This window comes from Drosophila sulfurigaster, chromosome 3 (assembly GCF_023558435.1).
Source record: "Drosophila sulfurigaster albostrigata strain 15112-1811.04 chromosome 3, ASM2355843v2, whole genome shotgun sequence".
Classification (NCBI taxonomy): Eukaryota; Metazoa; Arthropoda; class Insecta; order Diptera; family Drosophilidae; genus Drosophila; species Drosophila sulfurigaster.
The window spans coordinates 6,465,106-6,489,180 of NC_084883.1; the positions used below are offsets into that span (position 1 = coordinate 6,465,106).

At 37.5% G+C, this 24,075-nt stretch overlaps 2 protein-coding genes across 2 annotated transcripts in view; both read right to left on the reverse strand.

The window, feature by feature from the left end:
• Positions 1-22,344, reverse strand: part of LOC133843426 (uncharacterized) — a 56,905-nt gene extending 34,561 nt beyond the window's left edge. Inside the window, exon 1 of the mRNA XM_062276961.1 lies at positions 22,330-22,344. The gene's annotated coding sequence lies outside the window, so the exon portion shown is untranslated. The remainder of the gene's footprint in view (positions 1-22,329) is intronic.
• LOC133842628 (kinesin-like protein Klp59C) lies at positions 19,135-21,302 on the reverse strand. The gene has a single exon (XM_062275809.1). The coding sequence runs from the start codon at positions 21,146-21,148 to the stop codon at positions 19,235-19,237; it is 1,914 nt and encodes a 637-aa protein (XP_062131793.1). The 5' UTR covers positions 21,149-21,302; the 3' UTR covers positions 19,135-19,234.
• Positions 22,345-24,075: the final 1,731 nt, after the last annotated feature.

A 24,075-nucleotide genomic window follows, 5' to 3' on the forward strand; every position in this document is an offset into this window, starting at 1 on the left:
ACTTATTCCTTGAGTAGCTCTCACCGCACTGGGGACGAGACCCTGCACTCGTGATGGCTGCAATGAATCGATTTAACTGATCTCCACTTATATTAGTTGTTCTAGATATAATATAATTTAATATTTTTTTACTTTTTTGTTGTAACATCCTGCTTAGGATAAAGTATGTAAATGAAAATGAAAATGTTTTTTAACTAAAACATCGTAACGGTAGACTAAAAAAAAACAAGTAAGAAAGTTACACGCGAGTGTGCTCGACTGTAAGATACCAGCTACCCATTTTGAATAAAAGCAAAATATTGAGGTATTTTTTCAAAATATACAAAAAATAGAAAAAATATACCAAATTATATATTTGGTATATCGATATAGTACCACATTCAAAATATACCATAGACGGCACAATGTACAGGATGTCGGCCAAAGCAACTCAGACCCCAAGTAAGTTGCCGTTTCCGCCCATACAAAAGTATTTCCAGTGTTTCATACGGACAGACGGACATGGCTAGATCGTCTCGGCTGTTGACGCTGATCAATAATATATATACTTTATAGGGTCGGAGATGCCTCCTTCTACCTGTTACATACATTTCCTGCCGGCACAAAGTTATAATATCCTTCTACCCTATGGGTAGCGGGTATAAAAATTAATAGTTATTATAATTCACACACTCGACTGTAGCCTTATTACTTGTTTTTATTGTGTAGTGGGTATTTCACAGCCAAGCACTCGCGATTTGATAATATTCGGTATTATGTCCCCAAAATAAGGAGCAAAGTTAAGATTTTAAATTGTACTTCAAGTTTCACTTCCCTGAAATAGTGGGGAATTCAGACGCATGTCGAAAACTTGTCAGTGGTTTGGCGTCTAGTGATTCAAAACGCTAGTGATTTCTGTGGCATCCCCGAGAAACTTATTTTTATTACTTAATCCTCTAATATATTCTCATTTGATATGTGAACTTTAATTTGAAAACATTCGGCAAAGCCTTTCCCACGTGGGGCTCCCCAGCTGTTTGGTCTGTTTTCTAATTGTTTTCACCAAAAACTTTTGATGTGGCATCTCAAATTTTTCGCATATCAAATGTAAAGTGATGTGTTCCTTTGGCTAATGAATTTGTAAAAACTTTCGTCAGCAAAAACAACTGGGGAAAAGCAAAAGTTCTACCGGAGAAAATAGATAAATGTGCCCACATATAAACGGAGCACAGATAAACGCACACACGGAATTACTTATGGACACGCACAGAGGCGAACTTTCTGACCACTTTTAAGCCAAGGACTAAATGTGGAAATAAAAAATGAAAAATACAAAAAAAAAAAAAACAGCATGAACGAGCAAGCAAACAAGAAGTTTACAGTTTTTGCGGCAATATTATTTGAGCCAGGAGATGATAAGTTTTGGGGAGCTTTTGTCTGATGATGGGGCATTGTTTGGGAAAGCGTTTAACTATTTACAAGACCTAATTGACAGCATTAGAATCCAAAAATCGACAGGCTTCGCCGCCCGTGAGTGTGCTTTAAAATGTGTCGTGTGTCGGCAGCGCAGCACAAACATTTGCAAATATTTTATGAGCACTTAACTTGGCCCATACACGTACGCACACCCAGATAGAGATATACAGAGAGCGAGACTTACACATGCAATAAAAAGTCACAGTGTGTGGGTAACTATAGGAAAACTCGTGTCGTGAGAGAGGGGAAAGGACAAGAACTGCTTTTGTTATGGCAAGATGTGTGTGTGCGTCTTAAATGATGAAGTTAAGCTTGATGAAACCGATGACGATGCAGCATGACATGTTTGTTAAATTCTAAACGAAATCAATTTAATAAACTGTCAATAATGCAGCACATTATCGACAAAATGAGCTCAAGCAACTCGAGCACGTCAATGTGTAGTCAACGTCAACTGAATGAGAGCTGCAAATGACTTTTCTTCAATACACTGAATAAATAACCAAGTAAAGTACTCAAATGCTTAAGTAACCAGCTAGTAAATTTTAATGATTGTTAATCTCGATGAATTACTACAATTATTTCAAAAGAATTATATTTTATTTTTTGGCAGTGTAACATACCGAAGGTGACAAGTGAAGTACATTTAAAATCATTGGAAATTTTCAGTTTAGCCTTCTCGTCATGCTCAGAACAAAATGTTTGGTAAGCCAGAGTAATTTATATATAATACTTTTGATCCATTAGAGGCTCAAGCAACAATGGCTTGCTTTGTGACAATTATGTTAACATATGAGTTTCATATTGAAGTATACTTCTCTATATTTATCAGTGTGAATAATAGATCAAAATAATGAGTACGAAACATTAATTTTTTTTTTTTATTAGCTGACTTACTAAGTTCGATCAAAGTTTGCCAAACAACATGCAAAATTTAACACCCTAATATTCATTGCCAAAAAAAAAATAAAACTCAGTTCACTTTAAAAATATTTGGATTAAGAAAAACATGAATGTTATACGAGAGAGTGAAGAAGCAAACCTTCAAAATAGGTTCCTCTTTCCTCTGGGGAAAAGTGGCAAACCGGCATTGAGGCCAACATTTTATATGCCTGCAAATATTTTCATGCCAACGTACGATGTTATTTCTTATCTTTGGGTAAACGTGATACTCATCCATGTGCGGGGGCTTGTCTCCTTTGTGATTACCATAACTATAAATATCGATTACTTTGCTAGCAGGCATCGCCATCGAGTGCTTAAAGCTGCCATCGCACAGATACATACTATTCAACTAGACCTAGACATACGAGTCACGCCCCCGCACACACACACACACACACACACACACAAACACACACGTGCACACGTAAAATTTACACACACGCCAACGCATATACGAAATACCTCAATGGGAAGCAACTTAAGTCTGTCATTGTTTTCGCCTTCGAAGCTCTCGTATCTGTGTGACGCTTTTATGTTTCAGCTATTCGTATTCCTATTGCTATTGCTACAGTTAGTGCTGCTTCCTTTGCTACCTTTCTTTCTACCTGCTTACACTTTTACCTGCCTTATTTTTCTCTTTGACAAATAAATTGACATGCCACATTGCGATAGCGAGAAAAATACACAAATACAAAGAAGGCAAAACAAACTTAATAAGTGCATGTAGTCGATGTAAGGAATACCCTACATTTTTGGAAATTAAATGTCGCAAAAAAAGGAAATTTAACGAGCTTACAAGATTATCTTTTATGTTAATATTATATTTATTATTATTTATTACATTTTTTTTACAAGAACTTTACAACGTTTTCTCTGACTTCAATTTATTGGTGAGCACATTTTATTAATACATTAGTTTTATATGCTTTTAAGTTTCAATAACAAAATCCAAAACAACGAAAAATACGTATACGTAATGTTGATTGTCATACTACAGAACGAAAGTGGTGGAAATGTGCTGTCAGTTTGAATTTACTTGATATTATTTGATGTAATATTAACACAATTATTGAGCAATGATGAAATAATCCCTTTGACTTATTTTCAATACGCCAAATTAACTGACAGTATAAGAATACTCTCGCATATTTAGAGAAGCCAGAGCAAAACGAAAATGTATCGACAACGCCATCGACTCAGTTTAGAGGCGACATTTGAAGGTTGCTGCCATTGAGGGCACTACAGTGTCTCCCCCTGCCACCCCTTCGACACCACCAACATCAGCAGAAACAGCAGCAACACCCGCATCCACATTTGAACAATGAAATGTCAGGCACGTACAAAAGGAATTCGTTCGTTTTGGGCTGCCTCTCATTTTGTTTTCGGTATTTTCTGTTTTTTTTTTCTCTTCTTTGGTATTTGGCTTGGCGAAATTGACGTGCAAAGAGAATGGCGACAGCGACGGCATGAAAGAAATAAATATGCCACAATATGTTAACGACAAGACTCCCCGCCAGAGTCTTCGTCTAGTTCGTTTACTTCGCCTACGCAGCAAAGGTGAAGTACGTGCAAGTTTTACTTTTGACGTTGCCGGTAAATAAATATTATTTAAGCGACACTAAAAAATGGCATTCGATTATTCAGCAAATGTTTTCGGCCATCCGAAAGCTGCAAATGCTTAGATAAATGAAGCCAGTGCCAAAGCCGAGGGGCGCTGGCTTACCACGAATTATGTGCAATAAATGAAATGTTGCGACATAAATCATTAGACTGCAAGTAGATAGATAGCTCTGCCTCTCCCTTCTCTCTCGCTCTACGTCTAATGGCTCGTTTTGTATGTGTGCCGAAAAGTATGCAATAATTTTTCAATAAGCTGTATTAGCTTGTCAGCTGCCAGATGTAAGCATTACGCATACGACATGTGTTTGTTTGTTCTGCTTTGATTTATCATTGCCTAAAATCACACACTCGCATTTCCAAATATGTTCTTTGTTATGGAAACGAGAGACACTTGACAAAATACATGTTTTTGCTCTTTTCAAATTAATAAATCAGTTCTAATCACTGTTAAATAATTAAATTTAACCAATTTTCTATTTGAAATACTGACAAATCGAATCATTAAAAATTCTCAATTGCAAATTAAATAATGTGAAATGTCAAATAAACAATTCGGACAATGTAGAAGTAATTTATGGTTTGCCATATCACCTGGCCAGTTGAGATTATTAGTTGAAAACGAATTGCAATCAACGCACAATTGTTGCAGCTGCAATTGGACTCGATTTTCGTCGATTTCCCGAGTGGTCACCAATAAAGCCAGCAATAATGCTACCGCATCGCTAACTAGCCATAATTACAACTTAATGGTCTTCACATGTAAGCTGTTTCCAGTCTGGGAGCCCGTCGGAGGTAATAACTTTATTAATTACGCACTGGACATGACCGCCTGGAGTCCGGTCCGGCTCGGCACAAGTTCGACCCGAAATCCCGGACAACAGCTGGCGACGCCCCATTTGGGGCCAATATTAATTTATTCTATTTCCTTTTACGGACCCCAAGTGAATTAGAGAGGCAGAAAGTGCTTAAGCACTTTTACTTTGGCCTGCTTCCAGGCCCAGAACTTCCGCACTGTTTAGTTTATTATGTATGCGACAAGAACAATTAAACAAGGCCCAAGAAGTTGGCTAATTGCTGTGGGTTGGCATCACTGGGAAAACTCAAAAATATCTTCAGTTCCGCGTTTAGAAATATTGATTTGTATTTATCATTTTTAGAAATGATATAAAATCTTTGTAAATGCAAACAAAGCGAATAATTTATGCGAAATCCAAATAAAGGAAGCCACTCAAATGCAATTTATAAAGTATGCCTGACTCGTAATATGTAATCGATGTTATTGTTTAATTAACAATATTCGATTACTATTGCATGCATAAACAAACACATTATTTACGAGCATAATTTTTCGCTGTGAAATCATTATTTATGAAAATAAATGCGTCAACTAATACCAAATATTCGCACAGCCCGCATCGTTTAAATTAAAGATCAGGCAAGCAAATGAATCACTTATATTTGAATTAAATGCTCTTCACCCAATCCCAACGCGGACATAAACTATCCGAATATCTTCTGTTTTGTTATGTCTTGTGGCCGCCCGCTGCTTACATATGGCAACTATTTGCCTCAAATTGGTATAAATGAAGGGGATAAAGCGTAACGCTGGCCATAAATAAAACCTCAGCACATAAACAAATACATATACACACGCACACATACAGATGTGCGAAAGCAGATGAAATGAATGAATTCCCCGGGGGAAGGACAACGCAAAAAAGTAGGCAATGATTTTTATTAATTGATAAGCATTTGCAACAAGTTGCCATCCATTTGAGCCTTGTGTTTATTTACGAAACGTGCCTCACACAGAAGGCATTCATTCATGTACACAGCTGAGGCGAGCTCAGATCCCCGCCTCATCATCAGCATCGGGCTGCCTAGATTAAGTGATAAATACTTTCATATTTGACGGCATATGTATCTGATTATCGCAGTGCGATAAGCACTCTATTGAAAACGCAGTGCACATAAAGAGAAGATAAATTCAAAACGGAAATCAGAGAAATGAAAGCAAATGCTGAAATACGAATGCTGTTTGTAGTATTGCAGTAGTCGTAGCTTTGACATCAAAGCAACAACATATTATAGACGAGAGGATTCAATGAATTGAAGCACCGGACAAAAAGTGACGCTTCTATAAATTCTAATGAATTTGGCAAAGTAAATTCAAATTTTCAACAATTTTTTTTTGTCGTTTTGCAGCGAATGTCATTGAAATCATGCACATCCATTGATACGACCAATTACGATAGCTAATTAATTAAAAATTCAACTTTGCGGTAGAAAGCGAGACGAGAGAATCCAAAGAAAAGCCGAAGAGGCACTTTGAGAAGTGTTTACGGCTGAATAATTTGAAAAGCTAACAGAGCAAAAAAAAAAATTGAGATGCACCATTCTTCAAACTCGATACTCAAAAAAAAAAAGATGAAAACATCTTTCTCTACCTTTACCCAGATGATGTAAAAAAGGTTTTTTAAAGCGAAAGAAGCACCACAAAGTTTGCTTTTTCTTGAGCAATAAAACAGCGAACATCGTATGAGTGCTGCTTGGATTGGATGAGGAGAAGCTGAGAGGAGGGGGGAAGAAAAATGTGCACTTGTCAGCGAAAGAAAAGCAAAGAACATCACTGAAAAGCGGAAGAAAAAGAGAGAGAGAGAGAGAGAGCCGGGGCCAAAGGACTCAACTGCGCTCTTAGCAAAAGCCGAAATCATTAAAAAAGCTAACGTAATTGATAAAGGCACATCAGTAAGAAGCGAAGAGTGAGAGAGAGAGTAAAAGAGAGAGTGAGAGAGAGAGAATTGGATAGGGGCATAAGTTTATTGCAATGACATCGTTAAAAGTCTACCGAGTACTTTGTCGTACTTCGTACTTCGCAGTACTCTCAAGTACTTCAAGACGACCGAATTAGTGGCCACAAATTGGCTGCCTGGGTTTTGAGATATTTGCAATGTGTGGTTAAATTTTCAAACTGTGTCTTTTTCCCTTTCCCTTCTCTCTGCTTCTGTCTCTGCTCTTGCGCTCTCTTTCGTTTCTTTGTTCACATACTTGGAAGAGTTGTTAAAATGTTTGGGCCAGCCCTTTGGCAAAATGCGAAATGCAAATGAAATGCAGCAAAATATTTTTCAGCCAAGGCGTTTGAGTTATTTGTGCATGCTACCAAGCTCAATGGCGCTTGTATTTTTATGGCAACTTCTTTTTTCATCCAATCCCATCCCATTTCATCGCATCCCATGCCATGGCCAATACTAAAACAAAGCTGCCATGACGCTTTCAAAGAACTGACCCTTGCGAAATCCTCCTACACGTCCTTCTCCTCTCTTTGCCATTTACTGTCCAGCAATTGCTGCCGCCAACCTTTGCCACGGCACTTAAGCCAAACTAACAAAAGTTCGCATTTATTTGACTTCGCCTTTCGTTAGAGCGAAAACAGAGCAAAGCGAAGAAAAATAAAAAGGACAAGGAATTGGGGATCACAAGAGAAATGTGCTGTATAAGTCATTTGCATAAGTTACCCGCCTCGACTCGCCTCGCCGCAGTCGCAGAGTAAGTAAAGTCAAATTTTTGTTTTCGCAATTGTGCAGAAAAGTGCCGGCCGCATATTAAATCAGCAGCAAAAAAAATAATTCTAAAAAATCCGAGGAATTACAAAGTTCCCAGCGTACGTAAAAGTTTACGAAGAAAATATTTGTGTATTTTAGTAGAGAAAAAAACTTATAATTTGCAGGATTCGTCTTCCTCTCTATCCATCTCCATCATCCATCCCTGAGTTGACGTCTACGTCTTAAATTATAGTTTCGAGATGTTTGCTTTCGTAGAAGTATGCTATATATTGACATAGGAATATGCTATTATGTGAAGCTGTCTATGATAATATAATAATAACTTTTGAAGAACTCTCATCCAACATAGAAAATTGAATCTGTGTGTGTCTATGTATGTGTGTTTGTGGCTTTACCTTGCTGCGAATGTCATCTAAAATGGTTGGCTGTCAAAATTTAATGTATACAGTTTAATTCAGCGAGGCTGTGCATCGTTAATCAAAGCGTCTTTAATCTCACGTCAGGTTATGTAAATAAACAATTACCAGCATTTATGTGCTAACGCACACAAAAGCAAACACAGACACACTCACACCAACACTTATGTAGATATAGAGATTTGAGAGAATGTGAGAGCCACACACGGGCACAAATTTTGCGGCTTAAAGTTAATTCATTTCGTAAGTGTTTACCTTACCTGGCATTAAAACGGCTAGAAAGCTCTTCCTCTGTTGCCTACGCAAATTCGATAAGCACGACGAATAGATATACGAGCGTCTGTGTGTGTGCATTCACACACATACACATAGTCACAAATTATACACACTCAAAGTAAACAGACACATAAACAAACAGACATATAGACATCGTGGGAGGTAAACAAGCCTCTCCAGCAACAGCAACACGAACAGCAACAACAAAACCGGAAGGAAACGCGTGCGGATTCATCCATGTGCAAATATTTCAATTTGAAACTGATAAGTCCCATTAATGTGCAAATGTAGCTAACATTCAAGAAAGTATCCATCTATGTAGTATATACATACATACATCATGCATATTGTACATGGAATTAGGATAAATTCTTAAAGCCAGTTAAAATTAGCAACAAATAAGATTTAAAGCATCCCCGCATCGAAGAGACTCTTGAGTGTGCAAAGAAGATCCTTTTAAAAACTTATTTCGTCGCTGAGGCCAGCAATGTATATCGATTACTTTGTCTAATGCACTTTGCAACTCAAACTGAAGCGGCAAAAGCCCCAAACCGAATGAGCTGCAACTGTAACTGAAACTGCTGCCAAGTGCCGCCTGCAGAATCTAACTCAACTCAACTGAACTCAATTCAACTCAACAACTTGCCGCAGGCAAGGCAAATGGAGGAGTTTTGGCATGGTAGATGGCTAGCACTTGAACTGATTGAGGGAATGATTTAGTCAGAGATTGAAAGTGGCAACGGCAGTGGCGGCAGCTCGCTCTTCCATGAGATTAATGCACGGCAGACCCTGATTTATAGCAGACTTCGAGCTGTCGCTGTCCCTCCTCCCTGTCAACACACCACAGATTTGATGTCCACTCTAAAGCAAAGTGAAAGAAATTTTTGTGATGCACAGAAATGAAAGAAACTATAACAACTAGAATTACACAAAAATATATTTGTGATCACATCTTTTCTAAATCAAACTGCATATTAAGTATACGTATACGTCTTGTTGGTTTTGCAATTACGAACTGACAGTTTGTATTTGTTTACAGTCTCTAACTTCATTTTGCCATTACATTTCTCTTGCAAATGCTTTCACTAATAATCGACCAGTTGTCCTGCTGTTATCCTGCATTTGTCGTACTTTCAATTTTGGAGACAATAAATGTTTGGCAGCTTGCATACTTTTGCATGCTGAATTATTTACGTTGAAAGCTGTCTATACAACTGAATAACAACCTAAGCACTTTTAAATGTTTTCTGTATTTAAACATTTTACTTATTGCACATGTTACAAGTAAAGGATTAGAGTCATGCAACTAGAATGAGACCAATTATTGTACATTTTACTTTTGAATAAATATGTTATAGATAAAATGTGTGTTAAAATTCTTGCGAAATTGAAATTTGGAGTAGGTCGACCACCATTTGTGCTCTGATATAAATATGTTTGGGCGAAAAAGGTTAATTATCTGACATTAGGCACTCAATCTAATCTACTGTCCATTCTAACTGGAAAGTACTTTTACTGCCCACTTTTGTCTTAACCCAAATCGTGCTGCATTAGCCCGTCAAGTGGCAAACATGCAAACAGTTACCTACAGCTCGCGTGCTTGAATATGGAAAGTATTCGAAAATTTCCGCTAGATAAACACAATTTACATGTATGCTTCACTGCCCCTGACAGTGCTAAAAATAAAGGTCTGACAAATAACTAGATTGGAAAGGTAAAAAATAAATACTGCTTATGAATTTCTCAAATAAATGTTAAACAAGTTATAAATTTAACAGTGTTGTAAAACCCTATCAACATCAACATGTGGTAACCTTTTTGATTAATTCAATAACATACCATAGAATGAGAAAACGGTCACACTGTTGTTCTAAAATATGATTTTTGTGTTCGATAATTATCGATTTCTTCTTCTTGACGTAAGTGCACTTGAACTGATGGATGTTAGTGCAGAAAAGTTAAAGGAAATACAAAGAAAACAGATTAAAGCAAATATATTTTGTATATGTATGTGTATAGAAGACTTTACATAATCGGTTGCATTGAATGCACTCATAATAAATTCCAAAGGCAAAACCTATAGAAAACCAGTAAACAAGCGTGGTCTTAAAATGTGAGATAAAGTCAACGCCGAGAATGATCACACTCTGTGACTCGGACAACAAAACCAGCCACGACAACCGCCTGAGCACTACACAAACATCAACTTTGTTGCATTACCATATGAGTGTTTGTATGTGTGTGTGTATGTGAGTGAGGGTTTTGGTGTCACGCTAACCTCAAAATTGCCGCCAACAATTTAACAAGCAGACGTTGTGTGAAAAATATGTCAAACAAGCGGGCGAAGGCGGCAAAGTAGTTTGCGAGAAACGTTGCTTTTTTCCTTTTGCTCAACGAAAATTGCGTTAACACACACACACACACACAGTCATGCACCCACACACGAGGACAAGCACACATACTCACACATTAGCACGCGTCCCCATCGTCGAATTACCAACATAAAAAGTGGCGACCACACGAAGTACGAAGCAACACAAAAATATTCCCGCCACGTTTTGAATTATGCATGTCTGCCAAACTCACACTCTATGCTTCCCTCTTGCTCTCGCTCTAGCTCCTTCCCCTTCTTCAGTTATTCCACTCTGCAGCTTTCTTTTTCTGCAATTTTTGCCAAAAAGCTCTGTCGAGTGTCAACAGCAACAACAAAATATCACATAAAATTAAGTGATCGACTATAAAATACCTAAATAGAAAAGAAAACTGCCATGTGTTTAATTGTTAACTTCGAGCTTTGAACATATGAAGGAATAGATTTGATTTGAATATAGTATCTTGAATTAATTATTATTATGGACATTTTTACACTAAGCCAAATTATTATATTTGTACAATTATAATATTAATCCATCCACGGACTATGTAAAGTACAATCAGCAACGCTATTTGACTTTGGAGTCAGCCTCGAATGGATTAAAGATGATCATAAATGCACAGCAGTTTTCTTATGATATTAAATTCCACTTTCGGAACTCACATTAGGATGATTACTAATAATAATAAGCAAACTTTAAGTAGAATATAAAATTAATGAATTAAAGTGATGTATATAATATATATATTGTATATATATATATACATAAATGAATTCGTAGATCGCAAAAATTTTTAAAAGATAATTAGGATAACTGAAGTAAACAAATAAAAATAAAGAAATAAATAAACAAAAAAAAAACTTAATATTTAAAAATTAAATTCTTAATAAATATGAACATTACTTTATTTACTTTGAATTATACATTTAGAAATAAAAATATGAAATAAGTAATATGCCCCGCGATATGCTATCCATTAGAGACAATTCGTGGTCTGTTCTGCCTGTGCCATTCTTAACAAGCAACATGCAAATGCGCTCCAGGAGACCGAGTGAGGAGCAGCAATGAAAGACAACGTGCGGCGACGGCCAGCAGGAAGGATATATTTGTGTATTATGCGCTTATAATAACTAAATTCGTTGCCACCAAAATCAGAGGGACGCATTCATGGCAGGGATGTGAGAGAAGCGAGAGGCAAATGATTTTACACGCATATATGAAACTGTATGTGAATGTAAGAGTTATGCGAGTGCAGCGGAGCGAAAGGATTAGCAGCTTTAGCTTAGTTAAGAGTGAATACTTATCTACCCTAAAAATAAGTATCCACTCAGTCCAAAGAGGACAAAGGAACCATTACAATTATAGTGCATCAGGCTAATTTCAGCACGTTTCTCGTTGTACAATTTGAAAAGATTATGTAATTTGGGCTGAACTTTTTGTGATGCCGCATTACCAGTAAAACAATATCACGCAAGAAATATTAATTAGCGTTGACATTTCATTAATTATTATTATTCGCAGCGGTTTTACAAACTTTTTTTATGGCTCAATGGTATACGCTTTCATATCAACTGCAATTAAAGTACGAGAACGAGTACGAGTACTCATTATTTGCTATTCATCGCGCTGCAATCAATATCAAATGCCAGGCTCGCTGTGTTCCTTTATATTTTGCCATGAGTGTGAGTATTACGAATATAATTGCTTGAAAGCAGCCAAACAGTAATTAAATGAAAACTACTTGAGTGAATCGCGTGACTTTCACTCTACTTACGAAAAAATATCAGAACGAAAGAAACCAAGAGAGAGGGGGCAGAGGGCTGCGCAATGGAACTGTAAGTATATAGGACAAGTGTATAATATTTTTAATTTTAATTTGTCGCTGCACACTTGACCTTGCACTGAAAGCGGCCTTGGAGGCGGCAGTCAACTTTTGTGGCCTCATAAATTTCATATTGATTTCCTACAGCTTTGCAACCGCCAGATGCGACAAAGTACATCGAAAGTAATGGACAGGGAAGGAGAAGAGGGGATGGGGCAATACGGAAGGCCCAAGTGTATCATGAACAATGAACAATGAGCTGTGAAACTTTATTGACTCTTTTTACTGTTACAAATTCACTTGATAGCACCCGGTGACTGCAAAGTTTTTGATGCTTTACGATACTCGCACTGCAGACAGTTGTTGTTCCTGTTTCGTAGTATTTACCAGAGCCATTTCTACAGTGATCCAAGTACAACATAATTTAGCCAAACAACAATAAACTGTAGTACAACTCGAGATGTTTTCTAGGGGGGACCACTACAGATATTCATACAACGTCGTATGTGTGTGTGTTTTTTGTACATACATACATATGCCAGACAAGAGGAAACCAAGGCGGAAACTGTAACTGTTATTGTAACTGAGACTGTGACGGAGACGGAGAATGTTGGTAAAATTCTAGTAGCAAAGTTTTTGTTTGTCAAAATGTAATAAAGTGAACACATAAAAATGCGTCAAGTTTTTACTCGTATCTGTGCTCTCAGACTCGGAGTCAGTCTCAAACAACCGCTGTTCTCATCGCCATCTCTCTCTCCCTCTCTCTAGGTGGCATCTCTCGTTCGCATGTTTATTGTTTTATATTATTTACCCTTTCGAATTTAGCGTTGAAAGTACTGTTCAACATAAATTTAGCTTATCACAAAGCAAAGGGGAGGCAAAAACTTTGACTCCAGCCCCGCAATAATAATAAATGTATTTAATTGGTGAAACTTTTGAATCGACACAAAAGATGTAAAGGGTTCTTGAAATTCCATTCAATTGGGCTTTTCTTAGGAATTGTAATGAAAGGACTTCGATACAATGCTCTCTATCATAGTGACAGCTGTTCGTCCGAATTAATGCCGCAAAATTAATGAGTTGTAAAATCCGAGGCTTATTTCAAATAATTGTGTCAATTCGTTGCTTCATTAAGTGCAAAGCTCATGACTATGTTGGCTAACGTCAGACAGTCAACGGCTAATGAAACTTTCACGACAAATTGTTCGGCCTCAAGGCATTTTTCCAACGACTGTTGACAGCTCATTAATGAGAGAGATGAAACGCGAAAACCAGAGAGAGAGAGATGATGAGAGAGCGTGTGAAATGTGCGCGAGACAAATGTTTTTATGCCAATCGTGCAGCTGATTGCCTTGTGGCAACCTCGTGGCAATTTCGTGGCGACCTCGACCTAGTCTTGCTCTCCTACATACGAGCTTCGGGGGTACTCTTAAATCGAATAATGTTTGCTTCTTGATGCCTGTGAACTTTATTTCATCGTCCCTCGCAGTTATGACAAATTGTACGACTCATTTCGCATTGCGTTCGCCGTGACACTTGTCACACTTGAAGTCTCCAACCAAATGGGCGTGGCATTCACAGCCTGCGGCAAAAATATCTCTTCTCGAATAGAAGCAACAAAAAAAGCAGTCTGCAAATCAAATAAAATACGCCAGAAATCAATTTTATTATTTCAGTTCTTTTGAGCAGCTTTATTGATTTATTTAAGAGCAATTGCAATAATCATTTAAGCAAACCTTTATACAAAAGATTAATTTAATGTCACTTACACTTAAATATATCGTTAGAAAAGCATAATTAACCATGTCGGAGATAGCTATGCACAACGCAATGATAAAAATACTAGCGCCTAATACACAGGCGCAAATGTGCTTAAGAAAATGGCGGAAAAAAATCTTAGACAAAATAAAAGTTATGACTTCAGTGCAAAGAAAGCAAAATTAACTCTAGTAAAAAGTGAGCACAAAAAATGTAATTAAAAGCGGCGGAATCTAGGCGGCTGTGGGCGTGTTCGTAATATGGTGGTAAACAGTTGCTTTTTAATTAAAAAAGATTTCCCTTCATCAGCTTTGCAAGTTCTTCACGTTTATTAAACTTGAGTTACGTCGCACTGAACACCGCTATTTGCTGGATGGTAAATGGTGAGTGGCGCTCCTGGCGTATGAGTAACTTCAAGAGGATGCTATAAAAAAAAAACTCAAGATAGGAGTATAGCATAGAAATGGAAAGAGACAAACAGTTTGAAAGAGAAAGAGACAGCGAACGTTGTTGTGGCCAGCGTGATTGCATTCTAGTTGATTAAAGTAATTTTAATTGGATTTTAATGTTAATGACAAAAGTTGCAAGTGCTGCATAACTTTTATAAACAAATATTTTGTTTTGTTTGTTGGTCTATCACATCACAGTGATGGAAGTATTTGTCTGGTTGCATAACCAAATGAAAATGTTTACAGTCGAATGCATTATGCAAATGTTCTTCTACTATTCATATCTTTAGAGCGAATGACTCTTGTGCAAATTAAATGACAATTTATGTGTGTGTTGCCTTTTAGGCAAATTAAATTTGCAAAAACTTTAATTAATGTAAAAAATGTTGTCACATACCTATATATTGGCCTCTCCTTCCCCACCTAATCACGACCTCACCTGCCCTCCATTTGACATTACATTTATTTACGGATTGGCGCGCTGTGCGAAAAGCCAAAAAGTTGAACGTCGTCACTAAGTCGCCGAAGTAAAGCCTTTAAGCCATAATTTAATATATTGACACAAAGCTTTTTTCGTAAGACGTGTCTTTACCATCATAATCCTCAATATTGTATATTGACAGCTGTCACTGTTGGCTCCCTTGGCTGCCCCGCCCTGTCGCCAACATCTCCTTGCGCAATATTCTCGACATTGTCGAAGAAAAAACTGAAGGGAAAAGTAAGTTTTTGGCTTAATGCGCAACTATGCGGAAAATATTTGCCTTCATGAGTGTGAGTTCGCATTCGAATATCACATAAGAAGGGAATTTGTATGTTTAAGGAAGTGAACAGTTAAATTGCTCAATTTAACAGCCAACTAAATCGACAAGCAAACGAATACAACAAATTCCATAAAGCATAGAGAATATTTTGAATAGACAGTCACCAAACCCTCTCACTGAATAATTATTATTATATTGAAGTAACAAGTGTAACATGTGCGTAGAGCACTTGTTATGTTTGAATGCAGATCAAGTTTGTTACAAATTTTTGCCACACCCACTTCCGCCCCCGAAAATTGATAGTTGTTTTGCATGACAATCTGATATGTTTTGTACTCTATGGAATATTTTAATGAGTACAATATTGATGTACCAAATATAGCTTTTGGTATTTTTTTTTAGTATTTTAGAGGTATCTTTTGTGTATTTGTAGAATATGGTTTTATTAAAAATTAAATCGTGCACACTCGACTGTTGTTTTCTTGCTTTTTATTCAAAATTTTTCCTGCAAAAATTTACAACAAGAGGATATTAAATAATGTATTCCACTACAAACATATCATAAAACAATATAGATAGATACCTAAACTAAAAAAAAAATACTCTTTAACAAGCCAGAAGAAAGACAAATCTAACTAGAAATGTTTTTTGATTAATATAATATTTTTATTATATTAATACAAATTCATAATATATCTTTACATAGAAACAAGTAAAACATAAATGAAATATGTATAATGTATTATTTTGGTCATACTTGACTGTTTCAAGGAAATGTCCATATATATGATAGGACACCGTGTTCTGGATTTATTTATTTCATGTATGAACCTATCAAACAAAGCTAAGATTATTAGCATATATTAGAACAGAAGAAACAGACCTTTGAACCTGTGTTACAGTTTTGCTCGTCAGTGTACATATGTATGTAGTGTAATTGACTTAGCTTGCAAACTATTCATTCCGATAGTATTGCATATCATATTGAATGAAGACCATTGAATTGGTTAAAATGAAACTGATCATGGCTAAAAGTATTCCTCGTTTAATCTTGAAAAGATGCAATATAGGAATCCGAAGAGGATTGGCTGCTAGTTGAATCGCAAAACTTTGATACTGTAAGAAACTAAATATTAAATTCTCCGATTAAAGCATACAAATTCCAAGGACTTTACCATATTTACAAGGCGTTCGTACAATTCGAACTCCAATTCCGATTGCTCTGCTACTAAATTCACCAATTCTAAGTGCACATCGAGCACCATAAATGTGAAATTAGCCGAGATGTACATGTCTATGAGGTAGCAGATACGTTTCATTAAGACCAAGGTTGTGCCGTAATAACGCCTTCAAGTTTTGCATACTATGCATATAGACAAAGTACACGAAGGCATCAATGCAGATTGTGTACAACAGATTATTAATGTTTCAACATAATCTTTGAAATCCAAACAAAGTGAAAATGCACTGAACAAGAGCTTGGAATCGTGATTGTGTCTTCTAAATGATCTCCATTTGATCGGCTAGTGTACAACATTTGATCATAAGTCCGGGTTTACGGCGATTCAAGCTCAAAAATCGCGTTTCGTTGAATAGTTCCGTTTGATAAGCAATTATTAATGATAAGTAAAGCACTGGTATAGTTCAAATTATTCCAAAGTGTATATAAAAAAAGACAGTTCCATTATTTCTTTAGTTGTAATATCTAGAAAACAACTGCTCGTCGCCATACCTTAACAACATGTGGCCTCTGTAATGCCGGACGATGGAATGCATTTGTTAGACGAAGTCGTCTCTGATATCAACGGGAGATTATAGTCGCATAAATGCACACTAATCTTACACCCCACACGGCCGCAAATAACTTCCTCATTAACTGGTCATTTCCATTCCAGTGGCTCGCCAGCCTTTTCCATTTAAGGAGATGAAATGCTGTGCGGCTCAAGTACATTATGTTAACAATTAACCATAAATCAAAGCTCGTGTTGTGGAGCGTGCTCTTCCCGTATTATTGTCGACTTCGAAGTTTAACAGTCCTATAAATCGAGATTGGTAATATGTGAGTTGCAATAAGAACTTGACCAGGTCGAATATTTTTAATTACCAAACTCATATTTTGTAACCAGAATATATTGTTGTTTATAAGATGAATTCAACTACGCGATAATAAATGGTTTATTAATTACGGTGCAATTTCAATACTCTAATGGCCGTTTAGAAGGCTCCCAATAAATTTATAATAACGATATATAAAACAAGTCGAGTGAGCTCGACTGTGAGATACCCGCTACCCATATTAAATAAAATCAAAACAGTGAGGTAGTATTCGATTTATTAATTATGAACTGCGTTTCAAATATACTATATAGTACACAATATACCAGATTGTCACCCAAATGAAGCTAAGACACACAGTAAAAACTTAAAATATACCTAATTAGTACACCACAAAAATACTCAATATCAAAGGCTGTATTCAGTATGTTGTTAAAATGGTACATTTAAAATATACCATAGAGTACAAAATATATCAGATTGCCAGTCGGCATTTTTATACCCGCTACCCATAGGGTAGAAGGGTATTATAACTTTGTGCCGGCAGGAAATGTATGTAACAGGTAGAAGGAGGCATCTCCGACCCTATAAAGTATATATATTCTTGATCAGCGTCAACAGCCGAGACGATATAGCCATGTCCGTCTGTCCGTCTGTGTGTCTGTCCGTCTGTCCGTATGAACACCTAGATCTCAGAGACTATAAGAGATAGAGCTATAATTTGTTATGTTTGCACGCAGATCAAGTTTGTTTCAAATTTTTTGCCACGCCCACTTCCGCCCCCGCGAATCAAATAAATCGAATAACAAGCGTAATTCAGATAAAAATTGTGGAAGTTATTAAAGAAATACTTTTGTATGGGCAAAAGCGCCTACTTATTAGGGGTCTGAGTTGCTTTGGCCGACAATTTGGTACATTGTGCCGTCTATGGTATATTTTGAATGGTGTACAATATCGATATACCAAATATACCATTTGGTATATTTTTAGTATTTTTTGCAGTATATTCGGTATATTTTGAAAATGATACCGCAATATTTTGCTTTTATTAAAAATGGGTAGCGGGTATCTCACAGTCGAGCACACTCGACTGTAGCTTTCTTACTTGTTTTCCATACAACAATTTTTATCTGATCACAACTTTATTTCATCAGGGATGACTCTTTACATACATCTCCTGCAAACATAAAATTATAATACCCTTCTACCCTTTGAGTAGAGGGTATAATTAGTGCGGGTACGCATACAGAAAATTGCTCACTGTCGCATTTGATATGAGACGCATTCAATGAGAAAAGTCAAAGCAAAATACGTGATAATGTTGATTTCTGAATAAATTCTAATTTTCAAGATATAAACAGTGGAAGTGATTTTTGCGAGAAACCTGCGACTCCGAGCCACTTAATTCAGTATGTTGTGTATGAATATTGCTTATGTATATCGGAATGGAATTCATTTAAAAAAAAGTTTTAGTCTGTTCAATAAACTTTGAATATTTGTAATTTTCTTTTTTTTAATTTATACTTTGTGTTGTGCTTTGCTAATTTGCAGCCCATATGGAAATTCTATATCGGAAGACTAATTTGTTGGCACTCATAATAATTGTATAAAATAAATAACATACTGAAACACAAATGAATAAAAATAGTTTTTGCTTTTAATACATTAGCATAATTTAGATTTTTCTCAAAAAAATTAAAAATTGAGTATAAAATTGTTTGAGGACAGCGGCATTGTCATTAGAAATTGGTTTGAGATTGTTGCGTTTTTAGAGATGAACTCGCACCTCTCGCTTGTGATGGCGAATAGTCGTCGGTTGCCTGATTAAAGTATTCCAAATTGTCGTCTTCTAGCTCGCGGTTATTACTAAAAGCACTCCAAACATCATTGTTAAGGTGCTCAGCTTCAGGGAGAGAAGCGCTGGAAGAGACACGATTTAATTGATTCTCCTGATTGGTAATATCGGGCAGCGAATTGGTCTGCACAATTGTTGGAATCTCTATATTAAGAATCGGTTTCTTTGCGCCTTTCTTGCGTAATTGTGGCGTTAGTTCCTTAACTCGATCCGCATAGCGTAGAGTATTGAGCGTGTGCTCCACTGAATGCAAGCCTGGTGAAATGGTGGCTATCATGCAGGTTTTAACCTTCTTGCCACCAATAAATGAATCACGCAACACCTGCGTCAACTTAGAGCCTCTAAATGGCAAATGCGCCGATTGGCGACCCAAGGCACGAATGCATTCCTTCAGCGCCAGCAAAGACTTGTTAATCTCCGCTCCCTCAAGCCGTGTCTGCCGATTGGCGGAACAATTGTCTGCACCCCTCTCATTGCCAGCGAGATCGATGAGCGAGAACTTGCCATGAAGACTCTTTTGGGCTGCCGAGCGCAATACAATCTGGAAAACCGCATGGGAACGTGACGACTTGGAGTTGGCCGATGTCTGACCAGAGGTGCGCACACTATTGCCTAATTCTAATAACGTGAGCACATCATTGGTATTTTGAACTGGCTCTTCAGTGAGTCCCACCACTTGTATATGCTGCTGGCCATCCTCGAGCACACGCAGTTGCGGCTTGCCCGACATAAGCAGATCGTAGACCCGACTGCCATACAGCTCGAAGAAGCTGCAGCTGACCGTAAGTCCCAGACGAGCATAGCAAGGCAGCAGCAGCATGGCGAACACATCGTTGGCAGCCTGGGCATAGATGCCATCGCGGCAATTCTGCTGTTTGCCCATAAACTCGCCACCCATGGTGTGGGTTTTTCCGCTGCCCGTCTGGCCGTAGGCGAAGCACGTGGACATGCCGCCCTCAAAGATATGTCTCACAAGTGGGCGTGCCGTGCGCTCATATACCTGAGTATTGTTACAATGTTCGTCGAAGGTGTGGTCGAAACGAAAGTGATGGTGCTCCAGGAACTTGGCCAGCGTGACTTGCTTGCGCGGCTCGTGCACCACCAACAGCTCTTCGTGAGGCACACTTACCATGTCCAGTTCCTGCGTCTTCAGCTCTCGCAGATTTAGCGGACGTTTACGCACACACACGAGTATCTGATGTTGTTTGTTGGATCGGCTGGCCAGACTCTGCGCCGGTTGTAAATCCATTTCGAGGCGATACAAATGCAGCATGCGTGCAACCTCCCAATTCGGATTGCCCGAGTACGAGTTCATGCACCACTGACGCAGCGCTCGTGTTTGACTATTCAGCTGACGACGGCACTCGCGTTGCATGCGAAGTCGCTCCATCTTGTGCACAACATCATCCTGAGTGATGTTTAGTTGCACGGTCTGCCGCGGCGTGGCAGTTACCACAGCTGATTGTGCGGCGCTGCCTGCTGCAAGGCGTGGCACAATGAAACCATTCAGGTTAGGAAGATGGAGCTGTGGATTGGCCGGCCGCGGAGCTATGGACACCATAGCATTGGCTTGAGCTGATGCGGCTCCTCGTTTGTTGCAAGGCGTTCCATAGATCTGCGGATTGAGACCAATGATTGCATCCAAAGCGACTTCCTTGCCACGGGTTAGCTCGCCCTCACGCCACTCCACGGTCACAAGGTTTTTGCTGCTGCCATCCAATTTGATGATGCCTGCCAGATGCACACGACCGTCGGATCGACGGATATATATCTGCTGATTTATTGAGAGGACATCCATGGTCTCGGGTATACCGAAAATTTTGATAAACCTTAATTTGTTCTTGGCGTGTGTGTGTTTGTTTTTGCAAATTGTACTCAAGATTTTCACTGAAATATTTACGAAATTTTAATACGGTTTCTTTTTGAGAAAAATCATTCCGAAAGAGTTTAGACAGAAAATTCAAATCAAGCCTAAGTAAATGTACTCAATATAATAAAAGTACTGTCTCTCGCTGGGGTTGCATTTGAAGCAGGCTAATTAGTGATATTTTCTCGTCTTGAATTAAGCAGTCTAGCGTTGCCCTCGACTAGCCCTCAATGGGCTTTAGTCAATATGGTTAACCTCCCCACGGGCTGAATGATTACAAGTGTTAAACAATCTTTGCCGTCACGAAACCTAGTTCATAGTTTGACAAATATGGCCCTATTTCCCTGGGATTGGGGGAGGCAACAAAGCTGATGATGCTGCTGCTGTTGCTGCAAAATTTCTATAACCATCAAATGTTTGCACAACACTTATTTTCTCTGAAAAGCCTGCTGCTGATACTGCTGCTGCTGCTGCGTAGAATAAGGTACAAGTATCCATATTATGGAAGACGATGCAAGACATCGACGGTGTCGCCATTCGAGAGCAGATTAAACACTGCCCCGGGCCCGTCCTGGGTGTCGATGCATCTTGGGCAAACATTGAGGTAGACAAAAGCCGAAGGCTGCTGTATGCAGATGCCAGGTGAGGACCTTCTCTCGCACACTATAACTATACACACACACACCAACTTGCAATAAACATAAAATATTTTTTTTTTATATATATGGCCAAGTTGCTAGATGTCAGCGAATAGGGGCAACGTTAAGCGTTAAGCTTCAGCTTATGCAAGAAAAACAAAAGAATCCAAAAGCAAATACATAGAAAAGTCTATGGGAGCCTCGGATACTCCTAATTAATTGTACAATTACTTTAAAAATATGAATTATTTAATATCATTTAATATTTATTATCATAAGAAATTAATTTTGCCAAAAATTATTTGGATTTGATTATCTCAGTGTGTTCTTCTTTGTTTCCTCGAAAAATAAGTTCAATATCGGTCTGAAACTTCTGCATCTAAACGTGACGTTTTTAAAATTCCCCTCAAGAGAAAAAGGAGAAAAAAATCAATAGAAAAGAGTATAAGTGATGTCTAAAATTGGAAATATTACAAACAAAAATAAATTACAGAAGCAAAAGAAAGTAAATAATCAGAAATAAAACCAACAAATCTGCATTTTATTTGCTTTTGACAAATAGTACAAAATATAATTTACTTACTTTCATTTTTTTTTGTAATTTCGATAAATTATAAAAAATCACAAGCACTGAGAAATGTTTTAATTTTGCCCACAAATAAAACTGATAAAGGAACAAACAACAGCCGAATCAAATAAAAATCTAATAAAATACCTAAAATATTTCAACAAGAAAAATTCCATTCAGATTCAGAATGTGATATCATACCAACAATTTAAGTACAGCACAGCGGCGGAAACGGAAGGGGTAACACAAAGCAACATGGTCGCCGTCCAAAATGAAATGCAAAAGTGAATACAAAAACTGTTGCATATTTTCAGGCGCGCAGTTTAAATGTATTGCAAAGGAAATAGCTTACATTCTCTTTCAAATTAAAATGCGTAATATGTACCATAAATTGCGGGTATTTCTGTATTTACAGTTCTTTAAAAAAATTATTTATTAAAATTCGTAGACACAGTTTCTGATAGAATTTAAACTTAAGGAAATGCGAATATAAAAACTGAACGTATTCTTAATAAGTGTTTAGCGTTGAGTCGATATTTGTTTCAATATCTGTTCGGAACTTTAGAATTGAGAATGGTGTAGCACCTAAGTATGTTTAATAATAAATAAAAAAAATATATTAAAGAATAATCATCTTAATTTTGTTTACTATCAATATTTAATCACTTGTACAATATTTATCTTTCTTAAATCAGGATCGTATATATGAATTACTATAATAAAGTGCTTGCTTATACTGTAATGTATATCGTGTTCTCTCGGCTAGTTTCATACGTCCATGGCATAGGGACTCAAGTGCAGACGTCATTAATTTATGTGAATGCCTCTAAACGACATCAACGTGCGCCTAATCACTTAGGTGTTTTCACAAACATGAAAATAGACAAACATAGACACGTAAACGTATGTATACATATATATATTATATATACATGTGTATGCATGCAGGCAGACTCAGGTAATGGGAGCTTCAAACTAAATTCTAATGTGTTCGTATAAACATGGAATGTCATTAAAAAATAAGCAAAAGTACCTCTTAAATTACAACCCATAATTTTCGCATATTAGTCGAGCTGCCTGGCTTCGCATTGAAGTCGTAGGAATCATATGCATTTAACATGCAATTGCGTGCCAAAGGGGCAAAACAAACCCCAAGCGACGACGGCGATGCCAAGAATGAGGACGAGTTCAATTCGCAAGCCTGAAATTAAAACATTACTCATAAACAGCCAGCTGGGTTGGTGAATGGCTTCGCCATGGCCATGACTAGCCACGGATCCGTCTAATGGTTGGCTAAAGAAACAGTTTGCCCCTTCTGCCAACGAACAACTAACGGTCTGTGCTGCAACATACTACAGGAGTCGAGCTGGTGTTTTACGACCTTTCAGCTCAAATTGCACCAATGCGAGTCTGAAAAGTCTCTCTGATGATTCTTAACCTTAAAGCGCTGCGTTTCAGGCAATTCAAAAACTGAAGTCCGAGCGCTTACCTCCTTCCCATTCTACTTCGTCGTCCCGTGTGTAATCAACAACGAAATCAAATCCCTATCGCGTTTCTAATGAACCAGTTTCTTTTGTTTTTTCTCTTTTCTCCACATACTCGAGAATCGCATCCAATTTATTGAGCTATAAAGGTGTCAAAATGTCTGCCCG